We start from the raw sequence: 18,936 nt of genomic DNA on the forward strand, positions 1-18,936 counted from the left end.
TTTTGTGGAGGGACCCTAAATCCGTCAACACTCCGGCAGCCCCGCCCTTGTGGAAAGCCCACGGAGCAAGAGTAACTTCAGGGTTTCGACGACAGGGAAGGCTAGATCCTCATCGATGGCGTGATCGTCTCCGGAGGGAGAGAAAAATCCTAACTTGAGGAAAAAGACTCTATCAAAGCGACAGAGGGAGTACTCGATTAGTGATTTTGTTCCATGAGGGACTAGCCCAAAAGATGTCCGAAGATCAACCTCAGCTACTAGTCGGACCAGCCCAAAAGATGCCGAGAGATCGACCGCAGCTACAAATAGATCCTTAAAAGAAAAAATAAACTAGCAAGCTGACCAGCCCAAAGAAGCCCAACCTATAACGATAAGCCATGTTTCTCAAAAGAAAAATAAATAGCGATAAGCCCAGCCAGCGTACGATCGAAACGCACCATCGCCAGCGTTCCTGACTCGGATGCGACTTACCACACACGCCCTTGATAAAAGTGAAAGACCGAGAAACCACAGACGATCATCCAAACGCATCACCTCGCTACCCCTCAAAAGAAAAAAGATGTCCGGCTGGACCTCCATCCCGGCGGACCTCCTCGCGGAGATCTCGGGCCGCCTGGAAGGCGACGCGGACCGGATCCACATCCATCAGGTATGCTCCCACTGGCGCGCATCCACATCCGGTCTAGCCGCCTGTCGTCCATGGATCGTCGCCGGCCGCGAACCATGGAGCCTGCTTGGCCCGGTCGGCCAACACTCGTTTTGGCTGCCCCTTGGCGGCCGACGGATCTACTTGGGCACGCCGGCGCCGGCGGGCCTACCATATTGCTGCGGCACGCCCCTTGGCTGGCTTGCCCTCATGGACAACCTGCAATCCCCAACGCGGTTTCTCCTATGGGAGCCCCTCTCTAAAGCTGAGATCTTTCTGCCCTGTTTGCCCTTTGTTCTCCAAGTCTTCCTCTCAGGAGACCCGCTCACCTCGCCTGATTGGATGGCAATTGCAAGCCAGAAGCTCTACACCACCAGTGCTTCCATGGGCCAGACGCTCTTCTTCTGGCGGCCCGGAGATGCCGCGTGGACGATGCAGCTCGGGCGCCCAAACGGCAGAATCGATAGCGCAGCATTCCATCAAGGGAAATTTTACGTCACCGACATTGGGTGGGGCCTTCACGTCTATGATCTTGTTTTTGATCGCTTTCCTCCCAAGGTTGTCGGGCGAACCAACCTTTACTGTTCTCTGCGAGCGCGCCATGGATTTCGACAGTTCCCCGGCGGCGGCAGGCCGACGTGGTACCTGGTCGCATTCAATGGCGAATTGCTGCTCGTTGTTACGTACCGGGCGCCCAATATAAAGGCTGTCGAAGTTTTCCGCCCGGATTGGGCAGCGGAGCGCCTGGAGCTGCAGGACAAGGTGACGGATCTAGGCGAGTACTCGCTTTTCTTGGGCCGCGGTGACGCGTTTGCCCTCTGTGCAAAGGAGTTTACTATGATCCGGAGAAATTGTGTCTACTTTGTAGAGCACGATACAGTCAAGCATCAAGATTGGGCTATTGTGTTAGACTTGGGGTCAAATGTTGTCCAAAAAATTCCATATCCTGAAGAGCAGATGGAGGGCGCAGGCAAAAGCAATCACTGGTTGGCGTATTCATGGTTCTGTCTCAGAAGACCCTTCTTGAAGGGTGACGAAGCCCAGTAAGGTAGATCTTCACTGACCATCTTATATGAAAGTATCCGAACCAGTATTGGAGCAGCATCAGAGCTTCCCATGTTATTATGTTTGAATGATCTAAACACCACACCAACACCAACACCAGCACCAGCACGTATGTCTTGTCACTTAAGATCATCAACCTTATTCCTCCCATGAATCTTTGTTGAATAATGGACTACAATAGTCCAATTACTAAGCCTTTGGCATGGAAGTGTTAAGAGCTGATTTATAATTCAGTGGACCACTATTTTGTAAAGTCGGATAATTCAGTCGACCACTATTTTGTATCTCTTTTTCTCTTACTAATAAAACTGTAATTATTCAGTCCGTTGCCAAGTTTGGTTCATTTTTTTAGAGTGAATTCCGGTTTTTACCCCATGTTTCGAGACATCTTTGACTGTAATTACTTTATTTAGTAGGATTTCATTCATTTTACCTCATTTAACAAATGTTCTGCCACAATTTACTCGGTTTAAAATTTTGTGAGTGTCTTGATGGAAAAGTCCTAATTGTCACGTTTAGCTGGCATGCTAAATCGATGTTTTTTTTGCCTATTTTGCTCCATATTGAACCGGTGCTCGCAGCTTGTCCCGATCCGGACGACCCGATATGATCGCACCAATACATGTCTTTCACGTCGCCGGCCAATGCATAACGCGGTTTTAGAAGGGTGACACGTATATACATGATCTTCTAATAAGCATCTTAACTTTGTTTGAATCAAACGCTTCATTGGTCAATGCATGAGTCATGAGAAAATTCAAAACAACTGAGCATATCATAATGGTGACACATACATGCATACATACACCAATGCCTACGTCGACGAGCTTGACGGAGTCGTTAGACTCCATGGGTCGTATCTGGCAGTGAGCTGAATCATGAACAATACGGTCGTGTGGCAATACATCGATGGCTGGCTGTTGTATACGTGTGCTTTCGGCCGGCTGGCTGTTGTATACGTATGTGTGCTGTTTTGTGTTACTTGCGGCAACCACGACGCATGATCGATCAAGAGCGAGACTAGCTAGAAGAAGCTAGCTTTGCACTACGGGTGGATCAGTCAGATCACGTCGGCTTGCTTCTTCGTCATCGTTGTTCGTCATGTCCTGACTCTTGAGCACGCATGGAGATGGTCCATGACCAGGGAGAGGTCGAGAGGGTGCGGAGCATCGTGGATAGGAGCTCAACAAGGCCGTCGATGTTTATAGAGGACATGAGGACACTTCGAGTCATGTCCTGACTCTTGAGCATGCGTGGAGATGGTCCATGACCAGGGAGAGGTCGAGAGGGTGCGGAGCGAGCTCAGGTGTGCGCCCCGTGTGAGGCCATCCATTGGCTGAGCTGGGCGGCGTGGGGCACGTGCGGCAGGAGGTGAAAGAGAGGGAGAGAGGGGGCACCTGAAATGGTGGTGTGTAGGGGTGGGCACTATAAAACCGAAACCCGAAAAACCAAACCGAATCGAACCGTATTAACTGATTTGTCGGTTTATTTGGTGGTTTGATTTTTGGTTCGTGGGAAATTTTAAGGTTGTTCGGTGTTTTGTTTTTGTTTGGTTTTTTATGCCCAGAAATCGGATAGACCGAACAAACCGATATGTGGGATACCCATGTAATACCTTGTTTCCGAAAGTGCAACACTATGGAGGTATCACACATTTCACCGCACATAATACATTTCACGTTACATGTGCTTTTTCTACTTAATTATGGTTACTAGTTTGCTTAACCGAATAAATCATAGAATGATATTAAGGTTGCTAGAACTTGTGATTATCTTTTTGCATATTATACCATCCAAATCAGTGCTCTTGAGTCATTACACTTATACTGACAAGTGCATGAATTTTGGTTTTTCGGTTAACCGAACAAACCGAACCGATATATTATGGTTAATATGGTTCGGCTTCTAAATTTTGAATGATTATTTTGGTTTCTATTTCTTCAAAACCGTAATTATATAGAACCGAATAAACCAAACCGTATTAACCATATAAACAGAACGCCTAGCCCTAGTGGTGTGTCTCGGACATCGAGGGGCCTCAACTGGCCCGTGGGGGGGCTATGGGCGTGTTTGTTTCTAGGGACTTTTTGGGGGGCTATGTCGTGAGCCTCCCTTGGCACCGGCTGTTGGTGTTGCAGAAGGGAATTGTGAGACAGTATCCTGAACATCTTGTCCTTCGACTTAAGCAGGTTCACTAGTTTGTTCTTGTATTTGTGGTCGCTCTTGATCTTGATCTTGTGCTTCTACTTGGTCTGGATCTCGTGGTTGCACTTGATCTTGATCATGAGCAGGTTCGGAGTCTTGGGAGAGTGCTTGAATATCATGAGACACATCATTATTGTTGGGCAGTTTATCTTGACCTTGAGCTTGTTCATTTTGTTGAGAATCTTCTCTTTGTTCATCGGAAGCGTGTGGGGCTTGTGGAGGTGATGGCTCCACTTGAGTAGAGCATTGTCCTTCTCCTTCGGCCACAAGGGGTTCCTCAATGGGGAGTATTTGACCAATCCTTATTCTTCTTATGGTTTGGGGAGGAATTTCATCACCTACATCACAAAGACCACTTTGCTCCACTTGGGAGCCATTATTTTCATCAAACTCCACGTTACACGTCTCCTCAATGAGTCCGGTGGACTTGTTGAGGACACGGTAAGCATGAGAGTTTGTAGCATAACCAACAAAGATGCCCTCATGTGCTCTAGAATCAAATTTAGCTAAACGTGCACCTTTCTTGAGAATGAAACACTTACAACCGAATACCCGGAAGTACTTGAGATTGGGTTTGTTTTCAGTTAGAATCTCATACGGAGTCTTGTTCAAACCTTTGCGGATATAGAGCCGATTGGACGCATGACATGCTGTGTTGATGGCCTCTGCCCAGAAGTTATATGGAGATTTGAATTCTGCCACCATTGTCCTTGCAGCATCTATCAAGGTCCGGTTCTTCCTTTCTGCCACGCCATTTTGTTGAGGGTATATGGTGCTGAATATTGGTGTTTTATTCCCTCATCACCTAGAAACTCATCCAAGGTGTAGTTCTTGAACTCGGTGCCGTTGTCACTTCTAATCATCAAGATCTTTGCTTCATGTTGACGTTGGGCTTCATTAGCAAAGTTGATGACAGTTTGTTGTGTTTCACTCTTCTTTTTGAAGAAATATACCCAGGTATATCTTGAGTAGTCGTCAACGATCACCAAGCAATACTTTCTGCCTCCAAGACTATCAAATGATGGAGGGCCAAACAGATCCATATGGAGAAGCTCCAATGGCCTCTTGGTGTAGATAAGAGTGGTTGGACGATGAGCAGTTTCATGAATCTTTCCTTCAATGCAGGCACTGCAAACACGATCTTTAGCAAAACTCACATTTGTTAGTCCACGAATATGGTCCCCTGTCAGAAGACTTTGCAAAGATCTCATATTGACATGAGCTAAACGGCGATGCCAAAGCCAGCCAACATCAACTTTAGCCATTAAACACGTCGCGGTCTTAGTGGGTCGCTTTGAGAAGTTCACCACATAAAGACCATTTTCGACATATCCAACATAGGCTACTTTAAGAGTCTTGCTCCTCTGGAGGACCACAGTATCAAGATTAAAGAATGTGAAAAAACCCATAATTGCAAGTTGACGAACCGAAAGTAAATTGTAGGCAAGTGACTCAACAAGCATGACCTTCTCAATAGATAACTCTTGAGAGACGACCACCTTACCAAATCCCAATACCTTTGACGAGGATGCATCGGCGAATTGGACATGGGTGGGAATAGATGGAGAAGGATGCACATCCACCACTAAGTCCTTGCTTCCGGTCATATGATTTGTTGCTCCACTATCGAGCAACCATGACACCCCACCGGAAGCAAACTCCTGTAATAGATCAAGACTTGGTTTTAGGTACCCATTTTTTAATGGGTCCTTTCATGTTAGAGACAAGGGTCTTAGGAACCCAGATAGCCCATTCAATATACTCATCGTAGGAACCAACAAATCTGGCATAAACATGGCCATCACTAGCACGACATAAGACATAAGAAGAATTGAGTTTGCCGGCTGTGTTAGTAGGAATGGTTTTGCCCTTCTTGAGGTTTCCATAGTCCACCTTGTTCCTGTTCACCTTCTGAGTCCCCTCACCCTCTTTGACAAGGATGTCCATGAGGGTAGGAGATCGTTTGTTCCTGTTCCTCCTTTTACCTTTTGACTTGGAGGTAAGTCCAGGTCCCTCCTTTCCTACAACACCTTTTTGAGTGCTCAAGATGTCGTTCAGGCTCTTCTCACCTTGTATGCATGCCACAAGGCCCTTCTCAAGTTTCTCCTTTAACTTGGCATTTTCCTCCACAAGATGTACATGCTCACAACAGGGATTAGTTGCACAAGCATTATCAATTAACACAAAGGGAGGACAAGTAGAGATTTCCTTGGTAAGATTTGCTTGGAGTTGATCATGAGACTCTTTCAGAGAGAAATGAACACCTTTCAAGACCTTGTGGGCCTTGTCAAGTGTGTCAAACTCCTCTTTGAGTCTATCATGGCCAACCCCAAGAGCATACTTTTCAGACTTAAGCATACGAGTAAGAACCACATCATGATCTAGTTTCTTTTGCATTTTAGCACAGTCATCGTTATATGACTCCTCAAGAGCCAAACGAAGAGTGCGCTCCTTTTCTAGAGCAATAGATAATTCAGCAATTTCATCGGCATAGTCACGAGTGTGTCCCTGAAGCTCGGAGATGGTCTCCTCATGAGACTCAATGAGGTCTGTGGCCTCACCCAGTTGTTCCAAGAGAGCAACAAAGTGCTTCTTGGATTCTTCTTTAATAGTGCACAGAAACTTATCAAGATCATGCTCATTAAGTTCCCCAACATCACTATCATCAACACAATTTAACAATGAAGGAGCAGTAGCGATGTTGGTCTTAATGATGGGAGTTACCTGATTGATACCTTTTGCCATGAGGCACTTGGTGATGTGGTTCTCGTTGGGGGCGTTGAAGAGGGACACCTTTTGGGGAGATGTAGTGGCAATAGCAACAGTTGTCGTTGCCACTGTATCATCATCATCATCATCATCATCGGAAGGGTACTCTTCAAGGGCCACCATCCCTTTTGGGTGGGGTTTCTTCACAAAGTTGTTCTTGATTGGAAATGATTTGGTTTTGTCTTTGCGAATGAGCTTGCCCCCGTTGTCTTCCCTTTTCTCATAGGGACATTCGGCCACGAAGTGACTCACGTTACCACAGTTATAACATGTCCTTACTCGTTGTTTGGGTTTGAATCCACTCGAGTTGTTCTTGGTGAAGGTGGGTCTTGAGTTCCTTTTGTTGCCCCAGAATTGCCTTGATGCAAGAGCCATGTGCTCATGATAGGCATACTTTGTGTCTTCAGGGCAGCTCTCCTCTTCCTCATCCTCTTCTTCTTCAAACATTGTTTTTGCTTTCAACGCAAGGTTGGGTGAAGTTGTCTTTGAGCGAACACGAGCAAGTGCATTGTCGGCTGTTTCGTTCATGATTGACATTGCAATGAATTCATCCAACACCTAACTAGAAGACAAGGAGTGGAAGTCTGGCCGCTGACGAACGACAGATGACATGGCTTTTTTGAAAGGCATGATGGCTTTGAGAAACTTGCGCTTGACCCATGTATCATCCACATCATTGCTTCCATGATCCTTGAGTGCCACAGCAATAGCGGTCACCCTCCGATAGAGATCAGGAGGGTCCTCGTCTTCCTTCATCACAAACTCATCGGCCTTATCAAGTATCACTTCATAGTTGGATCGTTGAATGCTTGAGCTTCCCTTGTACAACACCATAATATGCTCCCAACAATCCTTGGCCAAAGTGAAGGGACGCAAGTGAGGAAGATCTTCAGGTGGCACTGCGGACTCGAGAATAAACAAAGCGGAGTGAATGTATTGATTGTCTACATCTTCTCTTGGAGTGAGGTTGCTTGGATCATGGGGATAATATCCTTGCTCGATGATTCTCCACAAGTTTGTTGAGCTGTGATTCAAATGAGACTTAATAGAAAATACCCAGTTAGCAAAGTCACATTTTACAAGCTTAGGAGGAGGACCAACAGGATTAAGACGCGGTGCGGGAACGGATCCTCCATAGACCATGGGGGGTGGAACTGAGGCATATGTTCCAGTCCCATCCTTTTCGTGAGATGAGGAAGGTCGCATACCTTTAGCCGCTTCCTTAGAGGAGTTGGCCTCCGAATCGGTGACGGTGGGTTTAACCACTATCGCCGGTTCGGGTGAACTTTTAAATCCCTCAATTAACTCTTTAAGCATGGTCTTGACTTCGTTCGTCAAGGACGTCTTGAGGGCGGCCCTAGCCGTATTCAAGTCGTCCCTTGTGACCGAAGTCAAGTCCATGGCCTCGGGTTGCCCATGGTTAATTCCCTCTTCGCCTTCCATACTCTTCGGGTGGTTAAACCCTTAATAAAGAGATGTGGCTCTGATACCAATTGAAAGGATCGATATGGTTGACTATAGGGGGGTGAATAGGCAACGACCACTTTTTAATTAATCTTAGCAAGTTAGGGTAAACAACATACGGGTTCACAAATATAATAACAATGGGGTGAACCCTAATGAAGCTAACAACGAGAGCTACTAGGACAAGTAAGAGATAGACGACAACATAAGCATACACAAAGTAAAGGTTAGAGATAACCACAAGTGGAACCGATGGAGACGAGGATGTGTTACCGAAGTTCCTTCCCTTTGATAGGAAGTACGTCTCCGTTGGAGCGGTGTGGAGGCACAATGCTCCCCAATAAGCCACTAAGGCCACCGTATTCTCCTCACGCCCTCGCACGGTGCAAGGTACCGTGATTCCACTATAGGTGCCCTTGAAGGCGGCGACCGAACCTTTACAAACGAGGTTGGGGCAAACTCCACACAAAGCTTGGAGGCTCCCAACAAGACCACGAAGCTTCACCACAATGGAATGTGGCTTCAAGGTGACCTCAACCCTCTAGGATGCTCAAACACCCAAGAGTAACAAGATCCGCAAGGGATTGGTGGGGGAATCAACTTTTCTCTTGGTGGAAGTGTGAATCTAGGCCTTCTCAACCAGTCCCTAAAGAATCAACAAGTTTCATTGGCTAGGGAGAGAGATCGGGCACTTTTGAGCTTAGGGAGCAACAATGGAGCTTGGGAGGGTAAGAGATAGGGTTCCACAGCTAGAAGAACCCTTTATATAGTGGGGGGGAATCCAACCGTTTTCCCACTCACAGTCCGAGTCTAGCGGTACTATCGCTGGATGCAGCGGTACTACCGCTGGCTGCAGCGGTACTACCGCTGGGCCCCTGGTAGTGCATAAGCTCTACCATCGCCAAGAAAGTCTTCGCAAAAAGGTCCGTCCACGTACAACCGCTAGGCAGGTGGTACTAAGCTCCTGGAGCGGTACTACCGCTGACCAGGGGCGGTACTACCGCCAGCTAGCGGTACTACCGCTGGCTGCAGCGGTACTACCGCTAGCACTCCATCGGTACTACCGCTAGGGCCAGCGGTACTACCGTTGGGGGACCATTTGCAAAGAAGAAGGAAACACAAAGGCGGGAGCCACTCCAAAGATGCCGGCAAGGGGGAAAATATGTGAAGTGTGCGCGTGCAAAGATTGATTCCACCCAAACCTTTCCACTACGGTTCCCCTCTTAATAGTACGACTTTCCTATGACTCAAATAAAGAGAATCGTAGAGAACGTCGGCCTTCTGTTCAACGAGCGAGGGGCGAGACGTCTTCTGCCGTTGACGTGTGTTATCTGAAATCTTAACACACACGGTTAGTCCTTTGCGGTACTGTCATCAATCACCAAAATTACTTAGGCATAAACTATGCCCCAACATCCACACCATCTCACCAATTTGCAGCTCATTTGGAAAAAGTGACCAATGTAATTATTGCAAACCCTAGAAATCAACAAAATTTGTTTTATTTTGATCTAGCTAAGCTACACTATTCTCCTTGATACACCACTTGGTGTAGATTCATTATTAGAGAGTTTAAACATGTCCATAAAGTTTGAGCTCAATTGGTGATACTTGGCAATGTAAACTTGTTCAAAGTTAGATATGGACAAAGAGGGTTTTAGGGCACTTTTGTGAAGCAAAATAATTTAGATTGAGGTGAAACTTGGCAATATCATCATATGAGGCATATGTGATTTTCTGGAATTTTCCTGGATTTATTTGAAAATATTTATTATAGTTATATTTCAAATACTTGAAATGTCCAGAAATTGTTTTGGATGGTTTTTCCTAATACTTTGACATGAACATGTGTTGAAACTCATATATATGAGAAATATATGTCCACTCAGTTACCCTAAATTTTCTCAAATATTTTTCATACATAAAAATAATTCCCCCATATAAAAGACCATTTTGGCCTCACAAAAAGCATTTAAATAAAATACAAATATAAATTTTAAAATATTTTTTTTGTGGTTTTGGGAAGTATTATAGACAATAGGTTTCAAATAAAATCTTTGATCATAAATATTCACCGTAATTTGAGGACTTGTAGTTCAAACCTCAATTGAGGGGTTCTTGAAAACCTAAATTCAATAAATGCTTTTTGGCCAAAATAATTTTGTATAAAAACATTTTTATGTCATATACACATGGCATAATGATTGGGCAAAGATTTGAAGGATATGAATTTTGAGAGTAGGAGGATTTTTATGAATTAAAGCACAAACAAGCAAGCTAGCAAATGGCAAACAATTCAAGCATCACATGCACTCAAAAAGTTTTTGTTTGTCCAAATTTTTAAGGTTTATTAAACTAATGATGTGATACAAAACACAGGGTATGGTAGTCACTCCTCCTCTTCTCTTCGCCTCGGATCGCCGCTCCCGTGTCGTTGCACCACCATTGCTCCACCGCCATGATTCGCACCGCCTTCGTCTCGATTCACCACCCCCTCCACCCATCTAGCGCTCCTCCACCTCCCCCATGCACCGTTGTCCCGGCCCTGACGCTTCCCCGACACTGCCGCTCTAAATCACGTCGTGCCACCACCGTCCCCACTGCCCACTAGTTTTAAAATCTCCATTTTGCATTATCTATTGAAGTTGCTCTATTACATCTCCTATATACATCACTTGTTGAAGTTGCCTCTATGATGAATATGTAAAAAGCACTTTTTGGAGATGTAGATTTACATCTGCAAGTTTGCGTCTTCTATTGAAGATACTCTAAGTGATTTCGTATATCTCGTTCATGCAAGATATATGTAGCCCTCGCGTGAAAGTTGTCCCCGCTCCCACGTGCAACATTGGGCCAGTCTAATTTCGATTCACGCCCTCGCAATCTCTCTCTTTTTTGTTTTCTTTCTTTTTCTGTTCTTATATCCTTTTCCTTTAGTTTTTCATTGTTTTTTCTTCTTTCAACCAATATTCTCCATTTCTTTCTCGGTTTTCATGGTTTTTTTATTTTTTTATTTTCTTAAGGTTTTGTTTCTTTTCTTGGTTTTGTTTCTGTTTTTTTTGTTTTCTTTGATTCTTTTTTTCATGCACTCGTTTTCTTCTGTTTTTTTGCCTTTTTGGTTTCCAACGGATTTTTTTTGCTTTCCTTTGTTTCTTTATCAATTTTCACTTTTTCAGTACTTTTGTACTTCTTTTTTTGATTTAATTTTTTTTACTTAGTTTCTTTTCTTTATTTTCCATTTTTTTGTTTTTCTTTGTATCTTTTGGTTAATATTCTACATGAAAAACATCTTTTCATACACACTTAACATTTTCAAAATACATGGTTTAATATATTCTTAATAGATGGTGAACATTTTTTCTATACATATTTTAAATATTTTCAAGCACTTGATTAATATTTTTCATATATATGATTCACATTTTTGGTCAATACTTTTCTATATACATTTTGACATTTTCAGTTGCTTGACTAATATTTTTCTTAATTTAATACATTGTCACAAAAAATTCTACACACATTTAGCATTTTCCATATTCTTTAGTAATATATTTTTAAATACTTTTTTAACAACTAATCCAGATGCTTGATTAAAACTCTCTATATACATGATCAACTTTTTTTCACACCCATTGGGTACAATTTTGTGTATACATGAGAAACATTTTTTGTGCATATTTAACATTTTAAATTCTTGGTTAACAATTTTCCAATACCTGGTCAATACTTTTTCTATACACATTTTTGAAATGCTTGATTATTATTTTTGAAATATAATATTTACATTTTTAATACAAGGTCAACTTTGTTTTCTATACATATTTTAACATTTTCAAATGCTTGATTAATATTTTTCAGATGCAACATTGACGATTTTGTGGATACATGTTCAACACTTTTTACATACACATTTTACATTTTTTAAATGCTTGATTAATATTTTTCAAATACAAGTTTTGCATTTTTTAATACATGGTCAATGTTTTTTCAATATATATACAATATTTTCAAACAGTTGATTACTCCCTCTGTCTCAAAATAACTGTCTCAACTTTATACTAGCTCTAGTACAAAGTTGTACTAAGGTTAAGACACTTATTTAGGACGGAGGGAGTAGATATTTTGAAATACTTATTTAACATTTTCAAATGTTGATTAATATTTTATAGATACATGATCAATTTTCCCACATAATTTGTTTGGACTATAAACGGAAGTAAAAAAGGAAGAACAGTAAAAAAAAAGTAAAAATACAAGGCCGTGGTCTCCCGCGCGATTGGGCCAGTCTATCTAGGGATGCGCCTGACGCGAGAGCACGCTAGGTCTCCCTGTAAACGAGACATAGCACTGCCCTTGAAGCGAGACTTAGACATGATCACGGAGGCCAACCCGGTCTCTTGTCCCTTGGCACCTAGTTATGTTGTCTTTCTTGTGTTGTTCAATTTCTTTCTACTAATATATCGACATGCAAGAAAAGAAGAAGAGAAAACTAAATTCGAAAATTCGAAAATGCAATTAGGCCCCGGGAGTACGCGCTCCTGTCGTGGATAATGAATTTTGAAATGTTAAAATAATTTCAATAAAATTTCCGTGTGTTCTTTGTCACATCCGAATGCTACCTGCAAATTTTTAGAGAAAAAAGTTAAGTATTTTAGCCTATGCAAAAAAAATGAACATCACTTGTTTTCCCAAAATGTAACACCTAAATTTATTTTTTTACCAACGAAACACTACTGCTCCGTTTTGTATGAAAATTGTCAAGCATGCTTACGACACTAATACGGACATCTATAAAATTTTTTATTTAAAAAAAAATATGTAGTGCTTTTTTTTATTGTCCATCCAGGTGCATATGCATCATACATCTCCTGATAATATAAGAAAACCCGAATGAAAACCAAATACAAACATGAAAGACACAAAATAAACTATAGCTTCGGGGTAATGGTTTAGTGGAACACACACATCTCTCGATTCAATTATGAGCTTGACCGACCAAAGTTGTGACTTGTGCACACTGCTATAGTACCCCTTTTTCTTAGGAAGTGCCATAATACATGTTGTTGTGAATGGATTCACAACCTTGAAAAACTAACATTATATATTGATTGATACCAGCAGCAGCAGTAGTACTAATTAAGTAGGTAGAGATGGACAGAGGGAGCTTGAAACCGATCAGGTTTTACAATATCCTTAAGCCGTCCCCGATGAAAGCACAACATATACAAAACGCACGCACGCTCGCATAATTTGCTAGTAGTACAACAACAAGAGTCAAACAACGGAAACCCCTTCATCAATCCATCACTCCAAATCATCAGAGTTAAACACATGGCAACCGCGGCCGGGCTCGCCCTTGGCTGCAGCCACAACGTCTTGGTCAGTACCCTAAGTGCTCTATCTCGGCCTCTATCTCCCAGTTGAGGTTCGACGCCACCCTGTCGTGGTAAGGCACATAATCCTGAACAGAGACAAGCATTCCCATCGGTCAGATGCAGAGTTTTATACGCGCGAGTTCAGGTTCATTTAGTTTGTTTGTACGGTTTTCGCCCAGATTTCCATAAATTAACCAGGCAATTATCTTCTTCTTAATTAATCGACGAGTCAATTTTTTTGTCTCCGTTTCGGGAAAAAAAGAGTTCAGGTTCAGGATGAGGAGATGACATTGACCTCGAGCTTCTCCATGAGCTCCTCCGCGGTGGGGGCGAGCACGATGATGCGGCGCGCGCTGGTGTTAATGAACCCTTCCTCCACCGCCTTGTCGATGAAAGTCAGCAGCGAGTTGTAGTACCCGTCCACGTTCAGCAGCCCAACCTGAAGCAAGGAACCGGACGTCACATTGCGTTCAGATATTTTTCAACCTGAAGCAAGCAAGGAAGGATCGACAAAAGGACAGTCCGTACTGGCTTGTGATGGATGCCAAGCTGCGCCCATGTAATCACTTCGAGCAGCTCCTCCAGTGTACCATAGCCTCCTGCATCGAAAGTCGACACATAACTCACATGAATAAGTTGGTACGTACTCCTACTTGGTAGTACACCAAGACATGGGACATGAGCAGCTCCGACGCCTCCATGCATGCATGTACTCAGTGGGTCGCTGGGCTGGCCGGGTGATGCTATTACTAGATACAACGTATGCACCAATTATTGGGAATTTACACCTGCTACCTGGACCAGGCTCATACATGGGAGGGATCTGGGGCTAGCTTTCAATTTTTAGATAGACATGTGAAAAACGCCCAAGTTACAGCCTGATCTACCACTTGACTGTAACCTGCCATGGATTTCTGCAGAGCAATGAATGTTCCACACCCGATCCTGGCGAGGTAAAATTGCAGGCTAATATCACTACATGTGAGTGCTGAGTTGTTGTACTTGTGACTCACCAGGAAGGGCTATGAAGGCGTCAGAGTGCCTTGCCATCTCTGCCTTCCTCTGGTGCATGTCTGCCACTGCCCTCACCTCCCCCACTGTCTCACCGCTTATCTGAAAGAGAGACAGAGAAAACATCAACATTGTTTTGTTTTTCCGCTCATCACCCATGCTATGCTGCAAAAGGAAACACCAGAAATGAGTCTCTGTGATGCCATGATGCTTGGTCTCTTTGTGTTTGCGGAGACAAACCATAGCACATTCCCAAGAAGGGGCATGATTGTGCTCAATTAACGGGGGCCGAAAATGCCATCAGATTGTTCAAACATCCGCTCTCTTTTTACTACTACCTCCTTGGGCAATGGTGAAAGGACAAGCAGGAGGCGGAGGACCACAGCAAAGCCACAAAATGTGCCAACACAAAAGAAAAATTTACTCCGGATATGCACGAAGATGAGAGTCCTCTGAACCACGACTTAATTTTGTGTGTATCAATGATGTGACATGGTAGTACAGGATAAACCACAATACGGCGACCCTAGTGCGTACTGTATCATGGAAACACATTATTGTGCAGAAAACATGATGGCCGGGGAGCCAAAGAAGGCAACCCCTCTTTATCCCTAGTAGGCAGATTAGAAAGGAGATGATGCCAATAACCCAATATGCTGCCATGGCAAGGCTTTTGGTGGCAGCAGATTGCTCTACTAGCTGCGCTTTTTGCACTAGTTTATCCTCACGCCGAGATCTGGATTTGTGCCAAAAGCAGAGCACTACTAGTTCTTGATCACAGCTGCTCCTCCAGGTAGGAGTAGTAGGGGATGTTTGTTTCCAGTAACTTTTTGATGTAGAGATTAAAAAAAGTCCCAAAAAGTCTCATGTGAAACAAACAGGAGGAACTTTTAAGGACTAAAAGGGGCTATTTGGGACTATTTGGAGAAGTCCCTATTGGAGGGTCTTTTTGAGACTTTTTGATACTTTTTTCAACAATGCCCCTACTTTTAGCATGTCATTTAATAACTACTACTACATTACTAAGGGTAATATAGTTTTTTTACATGTCATTTAATGACCTCTAGTCCCTATTTAATCTCTAAAAACAAACGGGTAGGGACTAGAGACTTTTAAGTTGGGACTAAAAAAAAGTTCCGGGACTTCTGAAACAAACAGGACCATAGTATTCTTTTGCGCACCCAAGTGCCATGTCCCCCGGGACTGCAGCACCGGCAGAGGAGTGCTTGTTTCGGAGCTCAAACTCCCAAGCCCATTTGATTATTAGGGCATCTCCAATGGTTGTAAGATAGTTGTTGGTAATTTTAACACATAAGATTTTTGATGATGTGTCATTGCAATAAATGAGGAAAGAGAACAAGGTTGTATGTAAATTAACCAACACCCTTGCAGAAGCTCCAATGTAGAATGAGAGAGCACCTTATTTATTACCTCACATCTTATTGGGCAAACTAGATACAACCCATTGGAGTAGTTGTATGTTAAGGTGTTGACTGATGACATGACATATTTTACCAACAAGCTAACCAACAAACTGTTGGAGATGCCCTTAGTGACTCTACGCCCTAAACGTCAGCACATGCAAATCGAGTTTCAGGTTCAAAATTAGGAAGATGCTACTTTCTTTCAGAAATTTGTGGAACATTCTTTTTGTTGTTGCGAACCTTCAGTTAAATAATAATTAATTAATTTAAAAACATGCATCTAGACATGATATTCCCTCCTAGTACGTGTAGTTGTAGACATGCATGATGAGTAGCAGACGACATACCTCTGGGGTCATGAGGGTCTTGGGAATGACACTGCGCATGGACAGCAAGATGATAAAACAAGTGATCAGCACATTCATCCACCAGGCAAAATAGCTAGCAAAGCGAAAACAAAACGACAAAAAAAAACAAGCAAAAACATATATAGATCGAGCTGAGCTGAGTTTGCTACGTACCCAATGACGTGCCTGCCGCCGTCGTGCACGGCCTGGGACACCATCCCCATGAGCCCGATGCTTCCCCCGCCGTACACCAGGTCCACGCCCCTCGCAACCTGCGACAACAACGTGCCAACATCAGTCACCACCCAGGTAAACTCAAATAAACCGCAGAGGCCATCACAGATTAAAACATGCTTCTTGAACGCCATCGATCAAGAGGGTGGGGACAGAACAGAGCTATAGCCCTAATTTAATTTCGATTTAATGGAGCCGTGAATGCGGTAGGGCCGGCCATGTTTCACGAGCCCAGGGGAGGAAGGAATCGGGCGAATTTTGGCGAAAGCTGGGCAGCAAGCAAATGGCTCGAAAAAAATATATCATATGGTGTGACTACGTACGCACGCACGCACGCACATGAAGTGGACACGAAGTCGCGGACAGAATAACCCAAAGTAGAGATAGGCATGGTTAGTTTGGTACCAGCTCGTTGCCGAGCTCAATGGCGGCGTCATGGTAGCTCCTCTTCTTGCCCTGGCTACTGCCACAGAAGACGCAGATCCTCTTGAACCTCGACTGCCTCATCTCTCTCTCTCTCTCTCTCTGTTTGTCCTCTCACCAGCTAGCTACCTGGGTAGGTGGTGCTGAACTTCTTACTAGCAAGCAAGCAAGCACGCAGGAGTCGCGCTTGCGATGGTCGTGGTGGCGTCAGGTGCTAGCTAGCACAAACACAGTGAAGGAAGGAAGGAAGGAAGGAAGGAAGGGCTTGTTGGTTCTTGGCGGTGGATGGAGGGAGGCAGTGCGCCACCCATGGCTATATAATAGTGGGGAGGGGAGAGAGAAGATGGAAGAATGGGAAGTGAAAGGGATGGATGCTACGGAGGGGAAGCGAAATAAATGCGCGCACATGGAGAAAAATCGCTCCATCCACCCGGCGACGATGGCGAGGGCTTTTCCGTGAAATGGACAGGGATGGGTCTGTCTGTCTATTGATGCATGGGTGGGTGAGTCACCTTATCGGGTTTTGCCGCGTCAAAGCGGAACGAGGATTATCCTCGCTCGCTGGGTCGTTTATTAGGGGAAAAAGCGTGCAAGGGTTTGGGGGAGTAGGATCGTCGTATCACCGATTCACAAGCTTTGAGCTTCTTCGTTATTCACCAGAGGTTTTGTGAAGCTCCCGCCAAAAACATAATTTCATTGCCGGATCCAACGAGATTACCCCCACTCAGCTTTAAACTTTCACTAAGGTAGCATTAACACGTAGTAAGGTGTAAAAAGATGTCCTCCTCCCATCACGCGAGATAGAAACATCAAGGTCTTGGTCATGACCACTTCACCTCTCTTGGTTTGATGGTGGAAGCCTTTGAGATGAAAGATATGGATCGTGGAGAGTTCTTCAATGAGTATGTATGTATGCCATCTTGTTTTTTAAATGCAAACTTATTAGCTTGTATGGCTTGGTCGATCGTAGTCGCTTGACAACTTTACACTATGTGATGCGTGCTACGATTGAAGGTTGTCCCCCTTCGAGTGGTGGCCCGGGAAGATTTCGATCTTATTAGGATGTCGGGCGATAAAAGATCATCTAATATTGACAACCTAGGATGTTAATGTTGAACACTTGCATAGCAGCCCTTTCCCTCCACCAGATTGCCTGGTAGGGTCGAGATTCATGTATACCAAACAAACAAGCTATCCCCATTCATAGTGAGCTGAGTAGGGCTTCGGTGTCAGTGGAATGGGATCCGCGGCTTCCTTTGTGCTTCCTTCGGGTAATGGCCAGGATTGGGTGAGACCATACCACCTGCATTGCCCCATACCCGAGTGTTCCACAAACTCCCACTTTGAATCCTTCCTAGTTAGGCAACCAGGACTCATGGATGTGGTGCGATGTTGGTTGTCGGAGGTTATGACTTGCGCTCCCCTCCCTCAACTGTGTTTCCAACGGGGATGTTTCGCCAAACTACTCGAACACTACTACAAAACCGAATAGCATAGACCGACCAGATTACATCATCACCGACACACTTTTGTCTAGACAGGCTCACGACTAGTCATGATTGTTCATTACAAATGAGCTTCTTGGATGGTGAGTGATGTGTTATACAATTAAACGGCTCCGCGATATGTGATAACTATCAACAAGGCATAACAAAAGGGGTTATCAGTGATCCTCCGTTGCGCGGAGGCGGGTATAACAAGTAATGAACATCAACTCACAAATTATGAAGGCAATACAAAATACAAGAAGAACATATAAACATTGCATTCTTCATATGTCATCACATACACAAAGACATGCATATCTCTTACAATAAACTTTGCCAATACAATTTGATACACACTAATGATACATTTATTTCACTCACTCCGAATGTTCACATAACACTACACATCTAATACATTTAAGTTTAAACTTATCACCTTACCATGTCGTTATCCTCACCATTGCACTTTAGAACATTTAACCCTTC

The 18,936-nt window shown here is 43.8% G+C and overlaps 2 protein-coding genes across 2 annotated transcripts; one reads left to right on the top strand and one right to left on the bottom strand.

Moving 5' to 3' along the window:
* The first annotated feature begins 338 nt into the window (after nt 1-338).
* LOC123409690 lies at nt 339-2,035 on the top strand. The gene has a single exon (XM_045102557.1). It carries the CDS (start codon nt 461-463, stop codon nt 1,691-1,693), a length of 1,233 nt encoding a protein of 410 aa, XP_044958492.1. The 5' UTR covers nt 339-460; the 3' UTR covers nt 1,694-2,035.
* An 11,197-nt stretch (nt 2,036-13,232) lies between these two features.
* LOC123431210 (probable cytokinin riboside 5'-monophosphate phosphoribohydrolase LOGL10) lies at nt 13,233-17,276 on the bottom strand. The gene is made up of 7 exons (XM_045115040.1): nt 16,946-17,276; nt 16,481-16,578; nt 16,307-16,337; nt 14,538-14,637; nt 14,053-14,123; nt 13,820-13,963; nt 13,233-13,610 (listed from the first exon to the last, which is right to left on the bottom strand). Exons 1-7 carry the CDS (start codon nt 17,045-17,047, stop codon nt 13,530-13,532), a joined length of 627 nt encoding a protein of 208 aa, XP_044970975.1. The 5' UTR covers nt 17,048-17,276; the 3' UTR covers nt 13,233-13,529.
* Nucleotides 17,277-18,936: the final 1,660 nt, after the last annotated feature.

The sequence above is a fragment of the Hordeum vulgare genome, chromosome 1H (genome assembly GCF_904849725.1).
Source record: "Hordeum vulgare subsp. vulgare chromosome 1H, MorexV3_pseudomolecules_assembly, whole genome shotgun sequence".
NCBI classification, from domain to species: Eukaryota; Viridiplantae; Streptophyta; class Magnoliopsida; order Poales; family Poaceae; genus Hordeum; species Hordeum vulgare.